Genomic DNA, 18,605 nt, shown 5'->3' on the forward strand with positions numbered 1-18,605 from the left:
CCACCACCTTAGTCCAAATGGACCTCTGTTTTTGGTTTTTTTTTCTGCCCTTAGACTGTGCCTAAGAGAGCCAGTTTGGTGTACAGTAGTGGTTAAGGAAACAGGCTAGAAATCCAGAGACCCTGAGTTCTAGTTCCACCTTAGGCACAAAGCCAGCTGTGTGACCTTGGGCCAGTCACCTTCTCTCAGCTCTAGGAAGCAGGCAATGGCAAACCACTTCCGAAATCTAGCCAAGAAAACTGCAGGGACATGTCCAGGCAGTCACCAGGAGTCAACATTGACTCGAAGGAACACACACACACAAAGTCTGCACCTAAAGGTAAAGTGAGAAGCCAAATTGGATTAGAAAGCTGTTTGAACAGAAAGTGGGGGGGGGGGCGGCTAAATAGGAAGAGTCTCACCAGGGAGCAGCAGCACCTGGATGACCCTGATGATGATGATGTGCCACTGGATTGACTTTTAGCGACCAATCCTATCTGAAGTCAAAAACTAGCAGATTTAGACCCAGTTGGTACCTGGGTGAGAGACCATCACAAAATACTGAGGCCGTAAACTAAACTGGAACGTCGAAGAAAAAATCCCGGAAGAGGGCAGTCAGAAATCAATTTCATGCCTAAAGAAAGTGGGCGGGGCTTCTCTAGCGGGCCCTGGAGGAAAGCCGGGTCCTTCGCATTCCTTCACTGAGCGGAAGAAAAAGTCCTAGCTCCGCGGGGAACACCGAGAAGGAGCTGGCGCTCTTTGGGCTCGCGGGAGCTGCGAATTTGGGCGGGTGCACGCCTGCTATTGGCGAAAAGGTCCACTTTAGGCCTTTCCGAAACTTCAGGAGCGGGAATCTCCGGCCACGCTGATCGAGGACGGAGGGGTGGAAGTTACGTCTCCCCGTCACAAGACTTCGCCGCGTTAAAGATAGGTGGGATCGCTGCATACCCTGAGATGGCGGTGAAGTGGTTAGCGGTCTTGACGTTGCTGGCCGAGGTAAGCCAAGGAGCAGAATAAGGCGGGAAAGGCCGCTTGTCAGTCTCGGGGCCGCTTGAGTTCGGCCGTCGGAAAGCGAGAAGGGGGGGAAAGCGAGAAGGGGGGGAATTCCAAAGGCGCGCGATGCGAGTTTCATTGATTCCTCCGCCTTTGCGCTCTGCTAAAGCGGCGTCCGACTCGTGCCGCGGGGTGGCCGAAGGGAAGGGAGAAGCCTCTTCGCGGGGAGGTCCCCCAAAAGTTTTGGTCGCCTGGAGGAGTTGGAGTTCTCCCCCCCCCCCCATTTGAAGATCACCACGGTGGAGAAGCGCTGCGGTGGAAAAGGCCGGCGAGAGGCTTCTCTCTCCTAGATTGCGAACCTTGCACTTTGGGCGTTAACTTTGCTCTTTTGGCTTTTTTTTTTTTTTTTTAAGGTCGCGTTAGGAAGGAAGAGTTGGGAAGTAAGCAGGCCGGCAGGACCCCAATTTTTGCATTCTCGTAACTTTTCTTGCTTCTATGTAGGTAACAGTTCAGCTTCCGATGACATTGTATCAATGCGCAGACCACAAGATGGACGAGATTAAATAAAAGTTTTAAGATTGAGCTGTGTCTGTTTCGATATTCGCTTAGCCCCGTTTCTGATTATTTCTGTTCTAACAGGTTTTGCGGGTTTTGGTGCTCATTGGCTGATGGCGGCAGTGGGGTGCACATTGGCACCCAATCCTACTGTTTTCTGATCCGGTTTCCGTTCTAAAACTAACTCTTCCTCCAGCCATTTTTTAAAGATATTTAAAAAGTATATCTGTACTGAAAAACTTACTGTTATCAGTGACTTGTGAAGTAAAAAACATCTAGGTTGAAGACATTTCATCCCATTCCGCAGAATATTCACTCGAAAGAGATGTTCCCCAGAGATACACTCTGGTTTGCTTAACTGGTTTACTGAAGTTTGCACTTTGCATTTTTATAGTGAGGTGATTTGTACTTCTTGTAAATCAGCATGTTTCTCTCTATAACCAGGTAATGCTTTTCACAAAATTCAGAACCCGCAATTTTGCCCAGATTTTGAGCAAAATTGTGAGCTCCCTTCAGGATTTTGGATTTTAACCCTTTATGGACTTTTACTGAAAACGGAAAATCCTGAACTTATGATTTATGGGGTTGATTATTAGAAAGGATAGAATATGGAAAGGAGGGAGCTGTGATCCTGAGAGGATAAAACATAAATGCATTTATAACTGCTGTAAAGAAAATTGGAAGCCGCTCCTGTATATCTTTTTTTTCTTTTTTCTTCTTTCTGTCCATATTATTTCTTATTTACTTATCACTTTTCTTTACTTTCCTTTTTCTTTAAATTTGTATTGTTTTTATTCTTTAAAAAAATTATTCAGCAAAAATGGATTTTGGATTTTAAAAAAGATCAAGGAAAAACGTTTTGATGTTAAAGAACAGTCTATGTTCAGTGTAAGTTTAAAGTAGACTAGATTGGATTAGGTTTGAGAGCAATCCTAATTAGATTTCAAGTTCTATCTAGGATGGCTGAGAATGCATAAAGGCTGTTCTCCTGCAAAAAATGCAATAATTACCTAGAACTGTGTGGTGGAAAAGATGCTGGTTCTTTGACAGGCAAAAACCACAAAGAGAAACAAGGTTTATATCAGCAGTGCTGAAACCTGTTTTTGCACTAGGTAAAAACAGTACCATTTGGACAAGTAATTCTTGGAGGGAGAGGGGTTGTTCCTTTGCCTCTTAAAGAGGCTCTGGTGTGATCCCTCCTCAAGCCATTGCTAGATCCCACCATACTGGACAACTTTTGTCCAGTATGCTGCGTGCACAATTATTAGACAAGTTGTATTTTTGAGGATGAATTTCATTATTGAACAACTACAGTGCTCTTGATCAATCCAAAATGTTAATAAACCTCAAACCTGAATATTTAAGAAAGTAAAAGTGAGGTTTTGGCTTTCTTAGGAGCATATCTATGTGTGCACAATTATTGGGCAACTATTAGTGTGCAGAATTATTATGCAACTAAATGAAAAACGAAAATTCCCCCATCTCTCTAATTTATTTTCATCTGTTAAAGTGAGAATAATAAACAAACAACTCAAAATTTACACATAAACATTTCTGACATTTCAAACAAAAAATCAGTGACCAATATAGCCACTTTTCTTTGCAATAACAGTCATAAGCCTTCCATTCACGGAGTCTGTCAGTTTCTTGATCTGTTGACGATCAACTTTTTGTGCAGCAGCAACCACAGCCTCCCAGACACTGTTCAGAGAGGTGTACTGTTTTCCTTCACCGTAAATCTCCCGTTTGAGAAAGGCCCACAAGTTCTCAATAGGGTTTACAGTGGGGCAAAAAAGTATTTAGTCAGCCACCAATTGTGCAAGTTCTCCCACTTAAAAAGATGAGAGAGGCCTGTAATTTTCATCATAGGTATACCTCAACTATGAGAGACAAAATGGGGGAAAAAATCCAGAAAATCACATTGTCTGATTTTTAAAGAATTTATTTGCAAATCATGGTGGAAAATAAGTATTTGGTCACCTACAAACAAGCAAGATGTCTAGCTCTCACAGACCTGTAACTACTTCTTTACGAGGCTCCTCTGTCCTCCACTTGTTACCTGTAGTAATGGCACCTGTTTGACCTTGTTATCAGTATAAAAGACACCTGTCCACAACCTCAAACAGTCACACTCCAAACTCCACTATGGCCAAGACCAAAGAGCTGTTGAAGGTACCAGAAACAAAATTGTAGACCTGCACCAGGCTGGGAAGACTGAATCTGCAATAGGCAAGCAGCTTGGTGTGAAGAAATCAACTGTGGGAGCAATAATTAGAAAATGGAAGACATACAAGACCACTGATAATCTCCCTTGATCTGGGGCTCCACGCAAGATCTCATCCTGTGGGGTCAAAATGATCACAAGAATGGTGAGCAAAAATCCCAGAACCACACGGGGGGACCTAGTGAATGACCTGCAGAGAGCTGGGACCAAAGTAACAAAGGCTACCATCAGTAATACACTATGCTGCCAGGGACTCAAATCCTGCACTGCCAGATGTGTCCCCCTGCTTAAGCCAGTACATGTCTGGGCCCGTCTGAAGTTTGCTAGAGAGCATTTGGATGATCCAGAAGAGGATTGGGAGAATGTCATATGGTCAGATGAAACCAAAGTAGAACATTTTGGTCTAAACTCAACTCATTGTGTTTGGAGGAGAGAGAATGCTGAGTTGCATCCAAAGAACATCATACCTACTGTGAAGCATGGGGTGGAAACATCATGCTTTGGGGCTGTTTTTCTGCAAAGGGACCAGGACGACTGATCCGTGTAATGGAAAGAATGAATGGGGCCATGTATCGTGAGATTTTGAGTGAACACCTCCTTCCATCAGCAAGGGCATTGAAGATGAAACGTGGCTGGGTCTTTCAGCATGACAATGATCCCAAACACACTGCCCGGGCAACGAAGGAGTGGCTTCGTAAGAAGCATTTCAAGGCCCTGGAGTGGCCTAGCCAGTCTCCAGATCTCAACCCCATGGAAAACCTTTGGAGGGAGTTGAAATTCTGTGTTGCCCAGCGACAGCCCCAAAACATCACTGCTCTAGAGGAGATCTGCATGGAGGAATGGGCCAAAATACCAGCAACAGTGTGTGAAAACCTTGTGAAGACTTACAGAAAACGTTTGACCTCTGTCATTGCCAACAAAGGATATATAACAAAATATTGAGATGAACTTTTGATATTGACCAAATACTTATTTTCATTATGATTTGCAAATAAATTCTTTAAAAATCAGACAATGTGATTTTCTGGATTTCCCCCCATTTTGTCTCTCATAGTTGAGGTATACCTATGATGAAAATTACAGGCCTCTCTCATCTTTTTAAGTGGGAGAACTTGCACAATTGGTGGCTGACTAAATACTTTTTTGCCCCACTGTAGGTCAGGTGAGGAAGGGGGCCATGTTGTTATTCTTTCATCTTTGAGGCCTTTATTGGCTAGCCATGCAGTGGAGTACTGCGATGGAGCATTGTCCTGCATAAACATCATGGTCTTCTTGAAAGATGCAGACTTTTTCCTGTACTGCTGCTTGAAGAAGGTGTCTTCTAAAAACTGGCAGGAGGTTTGGGAGTTGATTTTGAGTCCATCTTCAACCCAAAAAGGTCCAACTAGCTCATCATAATAGTACCAGCCCATACCAGTACCCCACCTCCACCTTGCTGGTGTCTTGAGTCGAAGTGGAGCTCTGTGCCCGTTACTGATCCAGTCCCGGGCCCATCCATCTGGTCCGTCAAGAGTCGCTGTCATCTCATCAGTCCATAAAACCTTTGAAAAATCTGTCTTCAGATATTTCTTGGCCCAGTCTTGCCGTTTCAACTTATGTGTCTTGTTCAGTGGTGGTCGAGGTTCAGCCTTCCTTACCTTGGCCATGTCTCTGAGCACTGAACACCTTGTACTTTGGGCACTCCAGGTAGGTTGCAGTTCTGGAATATGACAGCACTGGAGGATAATGGGTTCCTGGTAGCTTCACATTTGATTCTTCTCAAATCTTTGGCAGTTAATTTGCGTCTTTTTTTCTCAACACATTTCTTACGACCCTGTTGACTATTTGCAACAAAACATTTGATGGTTCTGTGGTCATACTCCACTATCTTAGCAATTTCAAGAGTGCTGCATCCCTGTGAAAGACTTTTTACAATTTTTGACTTTTCAGAGTCAGTTAAATCTCTTTTTTGGCCCATTTTGCCTGAGGAAGAGAAGCTGCCTAATAATTATGCACACCTTGATATAGGGTGTTGATCTCCTTAGGCCACGCCCTCCCTCATTACACAAATACACATCACCTGATATAGTTATATCCAGTAAGCATTCAGGTTTCTACAGCTTGGAGGTGGAAAATATGCATAAAAATGATATGGTCAAAATACTCACTTGCCTAATAATTGTGCACACAGTGTATCTAACTTCCCTTTTTTGGGGAAGGTGGTTGTGCAACAGCTTCAGAGGGCCTTGGATGAAGCAGATTAGCTGGATCCTCTTCAGTCCTGATTCAGACCTGGGTATGGGACAGAACAGCATTGGTCACATTTCTGGATGATCTCTGGCATGGATGGGATGGAGGTTGTGCATCCATCCTTGCCCTACTTGACCTCTCGGCAGCTTTTGATACCATTGACCACAGTATCCTTCTGGATCGGCTCAGGGGACTGGGGGTGGGTGGCACGGTGCCATGCTGATTTGCCTCCTTTTTCTAGGGTCGATTCCAATCAGTGATGATTGGGGAGGAGAGGTCCCACACTCGGCCCCTATGTGTTCTCCCCTCTCCTATTTAATATCTACATGAGACTGCTGGGTGAGCCCATCTGTCACCACGGGGTGAGGTATCATCAGTATGCTGATGATACCCAACTATACATCTCTGCCCCTGGCGAAGTAAGTGATGCTGGATGTCCTGTCCCAGTGGCTGGAGGCTGTGAGGGTCTGGATGGGGAACAACAGGCTTCAGCAAGACTGAGTGGCTCTGGGTTCAGGGTCCTGCCAGTTCTGGAACTATACCATCTTTGGTGCTAGATGGGGTGGCACTGCCCCAGACAGACCTGGTGTGCAATTTGGGGGTGGTCCTAGACTTGAGACTCCTGCTCAAAGAGCAGGTGGCAGTCATGGCTAGGAGGGCCTTTGCACAACTCCATGTTGTGCACCAGTTGCGCCCCTTCCTGGATTGAGAGGCTCTGCTTACAGTCATTTATGCCCTAGTCACCTCCAGACTGGACTACTGTAATGCGCTTTACATGAGGCTGCCCTTGAAGAGTATCTGGAAACTTCAACTGGTGCAGAATGCAGCAGCACAGGCGGTTATGTGTGCTCCTCGAAGAGCACATATTACATCTCTGCTTCGTGTGTTGCATTGGCTGCTGGTTTGCTTCTGGATCCAATTCAAGGTGCTGGTTTTGACCTTTGAAGCGTTTCATGGCTTGGGGCCAGGTTATCTGAGGGACCGCCTCTTCCTGATCACATCAGCCCATCCCATTACATCTGGCAGGGAAAGTATGCTGCACTTCCATTGGCCAGGAAATTGCATTTGGTGGGTCCCAGGAGGGGGGCCTTCTCTACTGTGGCTCCCTCCTTGTGGAACATTTCCCCCCCTGAAGTGAGGCTTGCCCCTTCCCTGGTTTTGTTTAGGAGGTCCCTCAAGACCTAGTTGTGTCATCAGGCCTGGGGGTCTTTGGGAACCGGAGACATTCTTAGATGGCTCCACCGTGGGGTTTGTATATTTTAAAATCTAATTTTAAAAAAGTGATTATGTTTTTATTTTAATAACAACTTTTTATCTTTTTATAATGCCTGTTTTTATTCACTTATTTTATTTTCATTGTTGTATGCTGCCCAGAGTCGCTTTGTTTGAAATGGGCTGCTATATAAATGTGATGTGTGTGTGTGTGTGTGTGTGCGCGTGTATAAATAAATAGGCAGCATTTCCATGGTTGAGAGACTGTAGTTCTCAACAGGTAAAGGCCCATCTTCTCAAGGTAGAAAATTAATCTTCCAATTTGAATGTCATGCTTCTAAAAAGCAAAAAAGAAAACTGTCTAAATTCCCAAAACTGTCATTGTTCAGGTTAAAAATTTGGGAATTTTATTAAGACAAAGATTGTGAGCAATCTTTCATATTCCTAAGAACTCTTCCATCAAGTTTGAATTTTAGCACAGTTAAGCACAGGTGAGTTTAAATAGCATGTGTATGTTTTCCCCCCATTGGGGACCAGTTTCAGAGTTCAAAGGCAGGTAAACATTGAATTTAACTCCAGTAGAGTACCAGAACTTAATAGTGTTCACAGTCCTAGCAAGTACAAGGGCATTCCTAATTATTTTATATTTTCTTAATTTCTGTGAGCTAATTAAAGATGATGGGAGTCACAGGCTACCCCACAAAGGTTTTTTTTAAGAGTACAAGAGTGGCAGAGACCATGATCAGGAGGGGGAACATTTTCCTATATGCATTAAACATAAATGTTCTGTACTGAAAGGCAATGGGAGATATTTATGTGGTGCAGCGCCACTCCATTGCAACTATTATTAACTAATTGGTAGTTTTATTTATTTGTCAAATTTATATGGCTGCCCATCTCACAAATAGTGACTTTGGGCAGCATGCAACAATTAAATAAAATGATAAATATATAAAAACAATAATTAAAAATATAAAACAGCCATTATTAAAATATACAAGAGGCACAGGAGAGAGTGAATATTAACTACAATGAAGGAGCCATCTTACAATGTCACCGATCCCCAGGACTCCCAGGCCTGATGACATAGCCAGTTAGAAATCCTTGCCAGTCTATGTACTACATATTAGTAGTAGTAGAAGTAGTAACAACAACAAAAAAGAAGTAGTAATAGTATTTAGTAGACTCTGGGTGGCATACAGAATCCAAGGGCAATAAAACAGTTAAAAACATACAACACAGATAGCCCAGGCTAAAACAACTGTATGTAACAATAACAAAAATACACAACAGGGGCTCCAGAAACACATTAATCCCAGGCCTGAGACCATCTTTGACTGAATCTTTGATTAGCTTGGGTCGTCTTAAATTCCTGTGAGGTGTGCATAAACTTATCACAGAATTAAGGCGGACTTGTAGGCCATTCATGTTAATGTGGATTTTCCAATACAATGATTTTTGCCTTATCACAAACTGTTGTAATTGAATACTTGTTTATTGTTTGCACAGTTTTGTGTGCTTGCTTCCTTGGTATGGGTTTTTAAAGTGAAGAGGCAGATCCTGCAGTAGATAGGGCAGAGTAGTACCATCCCTCATTTGAAAAGAGCTCAAAGACTTGGAAGAGGAACCAAAGAATTCAGGGAGCTAGAATAGCAGTGGTGGTGTTTTCTAGGAAAGGAAGGCTGTAAACATTTGCTGTTGATTTCATATGTCTTCACTTACTTGTCCTCTCCCACAATCTGAGAAAAGCCCTATGGTTTGAGAGGGCTGAGACAGAAATGTTTTGGGGAGGGCACGTGAGGGAAATGCACATACACACAGTAGAGACTTTCTGTGTTTGAAAAAGCTGAGACTGAAAATCTGAATCACTGGCTATATTTGCTTATCATTGATATACTATAGGTTAATGCAGGGGTGGGAAGCTCTTTATATTTATTAAATATATCCAAGGGATCCATAAACTTTATATGACAAAATAATAAAGTGAAATAAAAATAAATGAAACCAATGTTAATCATAGCACAGTTAAGAGGAAAGGACAATTTTTACAAGAGACGGTAGGGTGCGGCCAGATAGTGGTTGGTACATTCCAAATGCTTGAGTAAACTGCCCCCCCCTCCCACCGTCACAGAAAAGCGGGCCATGTAGGTCCCAGCTTGGAGCAAAAGCATTCCAGGCGGAGGTGCTGCAACAGAGAAGTCCCTCTCTTGCGCTCCCAGAAACTCCTCTCCCAGGAGGGTCCTCCTGCTATTCCTCATTTTTTAAATAATATTTTTATTGAAGTTTATATATATGAATGTATATATGTATGTATGTATAAAAACTAATACAGAACTAAAAAACCTACAAACAAAAAGAAGAAAGAGAAAGAAATATAAAAGATGACTTCCCCCTCCTTCCAAACAAGTATATGCATTAATAGTAACTTAACACGATTTGTAATATTCCTAAAAAAAGCCCTCTTTACCCCCTTTCTCATCCCTAAACAATAACCAAATTATGAAAAATATCCAACAATCAATCTAATCAGCAAATATATTAAGAGTGCCAGTGATAATAAACTATATATTTTAAACTTAAACAAATAGGTCTATTTTGCATTTTAACTTCTAATTTTTTTCTAAAAAAGTAAAGCCTAAAAGATCTCTCCCCTTAAGCATACAAAAGACCAATAGTAATAACATATGTATTTTAACCTAAGCCAAATCATTTTTACAGGTATAAATCATCATCTTATAGTCCTGGTCAGAAAAAGAAAATTCAGTATTAACAATCTAAAATCAAAATGTAAATAATTTAACCCTGATCTGACAAATCCACTTTAAATTCCTTTCTCTTCTTTTTGAAAGGCTCAATCTTCAGTCTCTTCTCCAAATAAAACCCCAGATAGTAATCTCGTATTATTTTCTCCCTGTCAATTTTCAGAAAAGGTTTCAGAGATTTGGCATTTCCCTTCTGTAGGTCCAAAATAGAATAGCTCTCAAATTCCTCAGTTTCAAGTGCTTAGATCCCTAATTCTGTGCTTTCTAGAATGCTTCAAGATCTAAGGATCGCATGCTAGGTATGAGAAAGAGTTCATAAACTCTAAGGGCTCTAAGAGAACTCTTTCTCATACCTAATAAGTATGAGAAAGTAAATACCTAATAAGTACCTAATGCCAACTCTAACTAAGGAAGAAAGAGGAATGAATGTCATGGATATGCAAATCAGTTATATTGTTTATTCCTGTTAATTTGCAACATTACAACTAAACTAAGTGAATGCAACTGTGATACTTTCCTTGTATAGTGACATTAAATAATTCATTATACTTACGATGGACCAATTAAAATTTAGGGTGCAGTTCTATGACTATAGTGGGACTTACTTCTGAATAAAAGTTGTTACCAGTTCAACTATAGTTCAATTTCAGTAGCGTTTCTGTTCTCACTAATGCTGTGTAACAGCAATAGGGTACTTAGAGTTTGAGGAAGTTTTGCCCTTTTATGATTATTGTTAGTTTATCTTATTGGTCTTAATACAACCTTGGAGTTTTAAAACAAATTTGAATTTGTTTTATATTCTTTGATTTACTTATGTAATTGTTTCGTAATATGTTATACTTGGTGAATAGAAATTAATGCTTATTGCCTACCTGTTTCCTACTTAAGATAGATCAAAGATTATTCATATGCCTAACTGAATTTTGACCTTCATGTGTGAGTTCTGTAGAATGAGGTGGTAGGATTAAAATTCAAGTTAGCATGTACAGTAGTTACGTTTTCAGCCCAAGGGGAAAAAAATTCTAAAGAGTAGAAAAGTGATTCAGCAAACTAGAGGAAACCTTTTCTCTCTGACATACCACAGCATTTTATTTTGATTTGAAGAGGCCTTACGTGGATAAATATTTTACAAATAACCTCTTTCTTCAGAGTCTTGAGTGATGCTGTTCATTCTACCATACAATAATGATCTTCAGCTGCTTCTGATTTTTATACATTTCAAGTCCTGATGCACAATAGGAAAAATATGCGCCATCAATCTATTTCAGTAATGTCTGCTTTGGCTGGCGTTATTCTAACACCGTATAATGGTTCCTTGCAAAGATGAATTGGCCTCATCTCTCTATTCACTGGATTTGAACTTGCCGACCCTATTTTGCAACACAGTGCTTAATGCTGTGGTTCACTCCAGTTTCCATCTTTTGCCATATATTTAGACGTAAAGTTAAGTTTTGTACTTGAAAGTTATCCAGATGCTTCACTGAACAATTTGCAAATTCCAACTTTATATTATTGTTAATTCCCCAGAACTTGGCTGTCACCATTATTGGTCTAATATTTGAATTGGGGCAACATCTTTATTAGGGACCAGTCAGAATGCCACAGACAAGCAGGCAAGGTTTCAAGTTCTCCAGTACTGCACATCAGACAAAATGTTATAAAAAGCTGGAGATAGGAAGAGGGAAGAAAGCCCAAAGTCCAAATTAGGTTAGATTAGATTTTTTTTCAACCATGAGGCCTACATTAGAGCCAGTCTCAAGATGGAGATTGTTCCTTTGGTGTGTTATCCAGTTGTAGATGTTGGTGTCAGTTTACTCTAGCATTCAGAGACAAAGATGGCTGGCACATAAGTTCTGAAAAAACATGTTTTTTCTCATGGAGCAATATAGCCATTATTGTTTTTATAGTCATTTTTGAAGCTTAGAAAGAGTTCTAATTTGTCAAATGGCTATTTGGGATTCCTCTTGTTTAATCTAGATGGGAGAAGCCTGGAAAAACTCCTGGTATCTCAAAGTTAAAGTGGGCTTGAATCACAGACTTTCTACTCTTTTTTCACTGGCCTAAGATCCCACAGGCAGTATTCTTTAAATACTAGATGCTAGGGAGCAATGGTGAAAGATAGTAATTGCACTCCTGTTCATGTGTGTGAGATTCCCCCAAAAAATATAGTTGGCCACTGTCAGGCAGAGAATTGTAGAGAGTGAGGAAGATGTTCTTGACGGAGATATGTAAGCTCCGTTACCAAAGCAGAGGAAATTGTGCATTTTATTCTGAACCAGTAATATGAACAAGATACTAGCATATTATACTCATTACGTGAGAAAGATTGTATAACTGTTGTCCTCCCCCTGCATTTGTTCTAGACTGTGAAAATCAGAGTTTATTTCCTTTTAATGGTAAGATTTTAATTTAGCTCATCCTGACAGCTTTGCAGAACAATGGTTTCACTGTGAGCATATACAGTGGGGCAAAAAAGTATTTAGTCAGCCACCAATTGTGCAAGTTCTCCCACTTAAAAAGATGAGAGAGGCCTGTAATTTTCATCATAGGTATACCTCAACTATGAGAGACAAAATGGGGGGGGGAAAATCCAGAAAATCACATTGTCTGATTTTTAAAGAATTTATTTGCAAATCATAATGGAAATAAGTATTTGGTCAATATCAAAAGTTCATCTCAATATTTTGTTATATATCCTTTGTTGGCAATGACAGAGGTCAAACGTTTTCTGTAAGTCTTCACAAGGTTTTCACACACTGTTGCTGGTATTTTGGCCCATTCCTCCATGCAGATCTCCTCTAGAGCAGTGATGTTTTGGGGCTGTCGCTGGGCAACACAGAATTTCAACTCCCTCCAAAGGTTTTCCATGGGGTTGAGATCTGGAGACTGGCTAGGCCACTCTAGGACCTTGAAATGCTTCTTACGAAGCCACTCCTTCGTTGCCCGGGTGGTGTGTTTGGGATCATTGTCATGCTGAAAGACCCAGCCACGTTTCATCTTCAGTGCCCTTGCTGATGGAAGGAGGTATTCACTCAAAATCTCACGATACATGGCCCCATTCATTCTTTCCATTACACGGATCAGTCGTCCTGGTCCCTTTGCAGAAAAACAGCCCCAAAGCATCATGTTTCCACCCCATGCTTCACAGTAGGTATGGTGTTTTTTGGATGCAACTCAGCATTCTCTCTCCTCCAAACTCGACGAGTTGAGTTTAGACCAAAACGTTCTACTTTGGTTTCATCTGACCATATGACATTCTCCCAATCCTCTTCTGGATCATCCAAATGCTCTCTAGCAAACTTCAGACGGGCCTGGACGTGTACTGGCTTAAGCAGGGGGACAGGTCTGGCACTGCAGGATTTGAGTCCCTGGCAGCATAGTGTATTACTGATGGTAGCCTTTGTTACTTTGGTCCCAGCTCTCTGCAGGTCATTCACTAGGTTCCCCCATGTGGTTCTGGGATTTTTGCTCACCATTCTTGTGGTCATTTTGACCCCACGAGGTGAGATCTTGCGTGGAGCCCCAGATTGAGGGAGATTATCAGTGGTCTTGTATGTCTTCCATTTTCTAATTATTGCTCCCACAGTTGATTTCTTCACACCAAGCTGCTTGCCTATTGCAGATTCAGTCTTCCCAGCCTGGTGCAGGTCTACAATTTTGTTTCTGGTGTCCTTCAACAGCTCTTTGGTCTTGGCCATAGTGGAGTTTGGAGTGTGACTGTTTGAGGTTGTGGACAGGTGTCTTTTATACTGATAACAAGGTCAAACAGGTGCCATTACTACAGGTAACGAATGGAGGACAGAGGAGCCTCTTAAAGAAGTAGTTACAGGTCTGTGAGAGCCAGACATCTTGCTCGTTTGTAGGTGACCAAATACTTATTTTCCACCATGATTTGCAAATAAATTCTTTAAAAATCAGACAATGTAATTTTCTGGATTTCCCCCCCCCCCCCCCCATTTTGTCTCTCACTGTTGAGGTATACCTATGATGAAAATTACAGGCCTCTCTCATCTTTTTAAGTGGGAGAACTTGCACAACTGGTGGCTGACTAAATACTTTTTTGCCCCACTGTACCAGATATTGCCCCACTGTACCAGATAGGCCCTGCATCTCTGATTAAGACAAAATAATATTCCTGGAAAAGCCCAGTGATTAGAACCTTCTCCTTCTCCAAACCTCCTAGGTCGAATCTCCACCACTGCAAGCCTATTGTGATCCTGGAGAATATCCCTATTCTGGGATTTGCTGCAAATACTGTCCTGCAGGTAAGTTGGCATAATATGATTTTATATTTTAGCAAAGGGAATTGGATCTGTCTTGTTGAGTGAGCACAGAAGCTACTGTAAAACAGTTAGTGTCATTTGTTAGCATTTAGGTTGTGTCTGTGAAGCATTTTGAAAGCCCTTTATCACTAAGGAAACTTTCCTCATTTTAGGATACTCTTGGATTGCAATGTCCAGAATTGCCAGCCAGCTAGGAATTCTGATGATTATAGTTCCACTTTGCAAGGCATATGCCATACTAAAGAAAGAAGTTCCCCTGAGTTGAGCATTCTGCCTGGTGACTACATGGATGCATTAATGTAGTTTTCTTGGCAATAATGTGGAAGTGGTTTGCCATTACCACTTTCTGGACCGTTTTTTGACTTTCTAGCCTAGCATTTAGTCATTGGAGGCTCTGGCATACTCCGATCCAAGTTCTATTCTGGTCTGATCCTGTTTAGCTGCTGCTTTTTTTTTTTTTTTAAGATCATCCAAGGTCACTAAGTGCTGTCACCTGTTTCTCTAATGGAAATGGGTAATAATTTTAAGGAACAAACAAAGAATAGGGAGAGATGGGCATCCTTGTACTCTGGTCTGGAATTAATTTGGGAATAATTTAAGTTAATTCTGGAATTAAAGATAAACTGAAGGAAAATTGCTTCAGACAAGTTTTATTCACATTCACATTCCTTCTACATTTGATTTTGTTTTCAAACTAGGAAATCTAGTGCTTGTGCACTTAACGAATATATACACGGCTGATCTGGCCATTTTTTATTCCCTTTTTGACCATTTATATCTACAGTTGCTTGAGAGATGGCAACTATGAAATTAGAATGAGATTTTCTCCTGCTCTTAACAAAGACCACATAACATCTTGGAAAATGTTCTCTCAACCATTATCTTGCTATTTACAGCATCCCTTTTCCTGCTGTGCACATTTGAAAATGGTTGTGCTTCCTGGATAAAATAACTATGGCTGGCAATTTGCCAGAAATGCTTTCCTTTCACAAAACTTGATATATTTTAAAAGAGATAGAAATCATATAGATTTCTGGAAGTTTTTTTTCAACTACTTCATTTTTATCCCATCTTTTCTCCAAAGAAGAGGTTCTGTCTTCCCACCCCTTAGCCTTTTAAATTCACAACCATTCTGTAAGGCAGTTTCCTGCATCAGTCAGTGTTTCACAACCTAAAGTCTCAAGGAAACTTCATGGATGGTCCACAAAGTCATTTTTAGGCAGTTTAATCACTATAGAGTATTGGTAAAAAAATCCTGATGCTCATTTAAAACCAATCTTCTTTTTACAGTAATAAGTAGCTTTATTAAATCTTTATTAAATACAAAATACCAAGCAACCTAAAAACAATGTCAGCTTTGCAAAAAAGAAAAATAAAGTTGATTGCAATCAGCAAATACCATTTGTTGCAAAACAAGCAGTTCTATTCCAGCTTGCAAATGCTTCCTTGCCATCTAGCAAGATGATTCATTCTTGCTTTCTTGGTTGCTCCCAGTGAATTTTTTAAGCTTGGGTGTGCAACAGCATCTAGCAAAAATATATGCCTCATGCTTAGTAATCATACCTCATCAGCACACCATTTTTATAATACTCATCATTGTGCTTCCAGTAAGACTTTGTGATGTCATTTAGTGAAGGCATCAAGACATCTTTTGCTGCTGGCCAGTTGTGTGGCTGAATTCCAATGTTAGCATCTCAGGGACTAGAATCAGCAATGGCAGAACAGCTAAAGATTTTTTTAAAAAGCAAATCTAGTGGGATTTTGGTGACCCTGTTTGAAAATAAGATCTCATAGATATCGTGCAAGACTAATAAAATGGATTTTGTCCGTTTATTTTTTTAATGCTTGTTTACAAAAATTAATTTGGGGTATCCATTTATGCTATTTAGGGGTGTTGCCATGCACGCCCTGCCTCCTCTGCCAACAATGCCAATATAACTTCTTGTAAGAACCTTTGTAGATACCCTGATTCCGGCAAAACATTAATTGGGGGATGAAAAATCATTTGCTGTGTCCAGTTGTGATAATATTTTACAGGGGACAGAGAGAAATTTGTATTTTATTTGCTTTTATACATCAGGTGATATTGTTGGGTGATTTTGACCACAAATGTGGATGATTTTGTTGGCTCTGCTCTGCTGTTTAGTTACACAAGACTTAAACAGCAGAACAGTGCAGAGTGTAAATACTAGACAATTTATCAGTTGGCAATTTATCTATATTGATTCAGATATAAGTCCTACAGTGTTTTGTAGATTTATTTTCTAGTAAATATATATATAGGATTCGGCCAATCTGTGCACACTAATTGGAAAGTAAATCCCATTGGATACCTATTTGTATGGTTGCATTGCATTCTTCATTGATTGGCAGTCTTGTAACATGTAGTTTTAAAGCAGTTGGTACAGGTATATGGCACTTACAAGCCAAATGTGTATATCCAGGTAACATCTACATTCAAATACTAACTTTAAATTGTCGGCTATCCCATATCATAGGTACCCATTTTGAGGAATACTGCGATTCTCCACATACGTTGGGGAAGTGTAAATCCTGCACAGATGGAGAAAACTACATGGATCGTGAGAATCGTCTAGACCATTGCTTATCTTGTGATGAATGCAAATCTGGTACGTTTACAGTTTGGATGCCATTCCTGAAACATGCTGCTTTTCAGCATCAGCTTTTAAATTCTGCCATGATCTGACAGTGCATTATGTTTCATAGAGCTTTGCTAGCTTTTTATTATGATGACCCCCACCTCCACTCTGTTTAAGCTGAGGAAGGGTTAGGATGGGTACTTTTTTTTTTGTCCAAAGCCACCTGATCTCAGCAGTAACCTCTTTGTTTTTCATAGACCTCTCTCTCTCTCCCTGCCCCCTTTTCTTCCTGACTGGTGGGCAGTTGTATACGGTCAGCTTGCTTTTAAGGGAGGTCTGAATTCATCTCCTTCCACAGGGCTTCTGAAATTAAGCTGTAATTAGGCCAATCCCCCAAAGAGGTAGCTGGCTCCCCTTTAGTGGATATATTCAAGCAGAAGCTAGGCATTAATTTGGACTCCTGCACTGAGCAGGAGGTAGGACTGGGTGACCTAAATGACTCCAACTCTGTGATTCAAGGCTGAGGGCTGTTTTTAGGAGTCCTAGGGCTTAGTTGTCCACTATCTCAAACCTTTGTTTTTCCTTGCCCCAGTGCTAACGTCTGTAACTCGTTCATAATCTTATCCCTTAGGAATCTTTGTCCTTTTCTATTTTGTTTTGTTTTTTAGTATCTCCTGTAGAGTTTGATAAGTAGCTGTATACAGTTCTGCTTCTTTAAAAAAGTAGCACTGTTCATGTTAAGGTTAGAAAATTCTGTTTCAGGTTTCAAAATGGTGAAACCCTGCACTACAAAGAACAACACCGTATGTCAGTGCAATGATGGCTATTTCCGTCCTCAAGGCTATGAGGAATGTATGAAATGCAAGACGCGGTATGTACATTTAGTAGGCTTACAGTGCAGTTTCCTTTTATGATAGAGTGGGTTGCACAAACATGCATAAATACTTGGAATTGATTGATTGCATATAAGCTAAGGTGATATGTCATACTATATCCATTCAATCATTTTGCTAGGCTAATAAGCTATTCCAGTTGAAGCCAACTCTGAGCAGTGTACAGTTCCCATTTTTGTAACATTGATTAAAAAAACAACATGAACAATATAAACAATAATAATCCAACAGTTGATGAAAAATAATACGTAAAAGAACAATTTTCAAACATAGTTTTTTTAAAAAGCCAAGTTGAAATCTTTAACTGGTGTCTAATGTCCTTTTAGTGATGATATTGCTTAAGCAGTAAAGCAGGGGTGGGCGTACAATCTTTTCTGGACCAAAACCACTTCTGGCCTTTGAGCAGCATGTCAGGAATTCCAGAACTAAATGTTAATTTAATTGATCTATACCATAGGATTACTTCCCATGTTTAATTTCCACTTCTGCTACATTAAAAATCACACGTCAGTTGCTGCATCTATAGGAGCTCTGAAAGTTGCACCTAAGGGTACTGCTGCTTTGAGACATCAGATTGTACATTTAATTCATAAATGTACAACCTGTGCCCTTTCCTAAAGCTTTTGTGTAGCTCAGCCCATTCATCAGTTGTCACTTTTTGGTAAGTGTGGTAAATTAGCCATCATGATTTTAGGACTGGATAACGTGACAGCAATGGGATATTTAAAAAGTTAGGTTTTCATTATCGACACATTGACTATCTGCTTTGCAGTATTCACTTTCACATATGCAGTCCTGACACATTCCACAAATTCTGCTTTTGATCGTGGACTTAACAATGGTTGGGGACTCATGATCTAATTTAGCAGTCTGAA

The 18,605-nt window shown here is 40.5% G+C and overlaps 1 protein-coding gene across 2 annotated transcripts in view; it reads left to right on the forward strand.

The window, feature by feature from the left end:
• The first annotated feature begins 623 nt into the window (after positions 1 to 623).
• Positions 624 to 18,605, forward strand: part of LOC103064527 (tumor necrosis factor receptor superfamily member 10B-like) — a 35,438-nt gene continuing 17,456 nt past the window's right edge. For both annotated transcript variants that reach the window (XM_007429585.4, XM_007429586.4), the window contains exons 1-4: positions 624 to 975; positions 14,138 to 14,219; positions 16,736 to 16,867; positions 17,600 to 17,708. In XM_007429585.4, coding sequence (XP_007429647.1) covers positions 934 to 975; positions 14,138 to 14,219; positions 16,736 to 16,867; positions 17,600 to 17,708 — 365 coding nt within the window. In that variant the 5' untranslated portion in view covers positions 624 to 933. The remainder of the gene's footprint in view (positions 976 to 14,137; positions 14,220 to 16,735; positions 16,868 to 17,599; positions 17,709 to 18,605) is intronic.

The sequence above is a fragment of the Python bivittatus genome, unplaced genomic scaffold (genome assembly GCF_059951505.1).
Source record: "Python bivittatus isolate LINGU-HERP-01145 unplaced genomic scaffold, Pbiv_v1 ctg000480_np1212, whole genome shotgun sequence".
NCBI lineage: Eukaryota > Metazoa > Chordata > Lepidosauria > Squamata > Pythonidae > Python > Python bivittatus.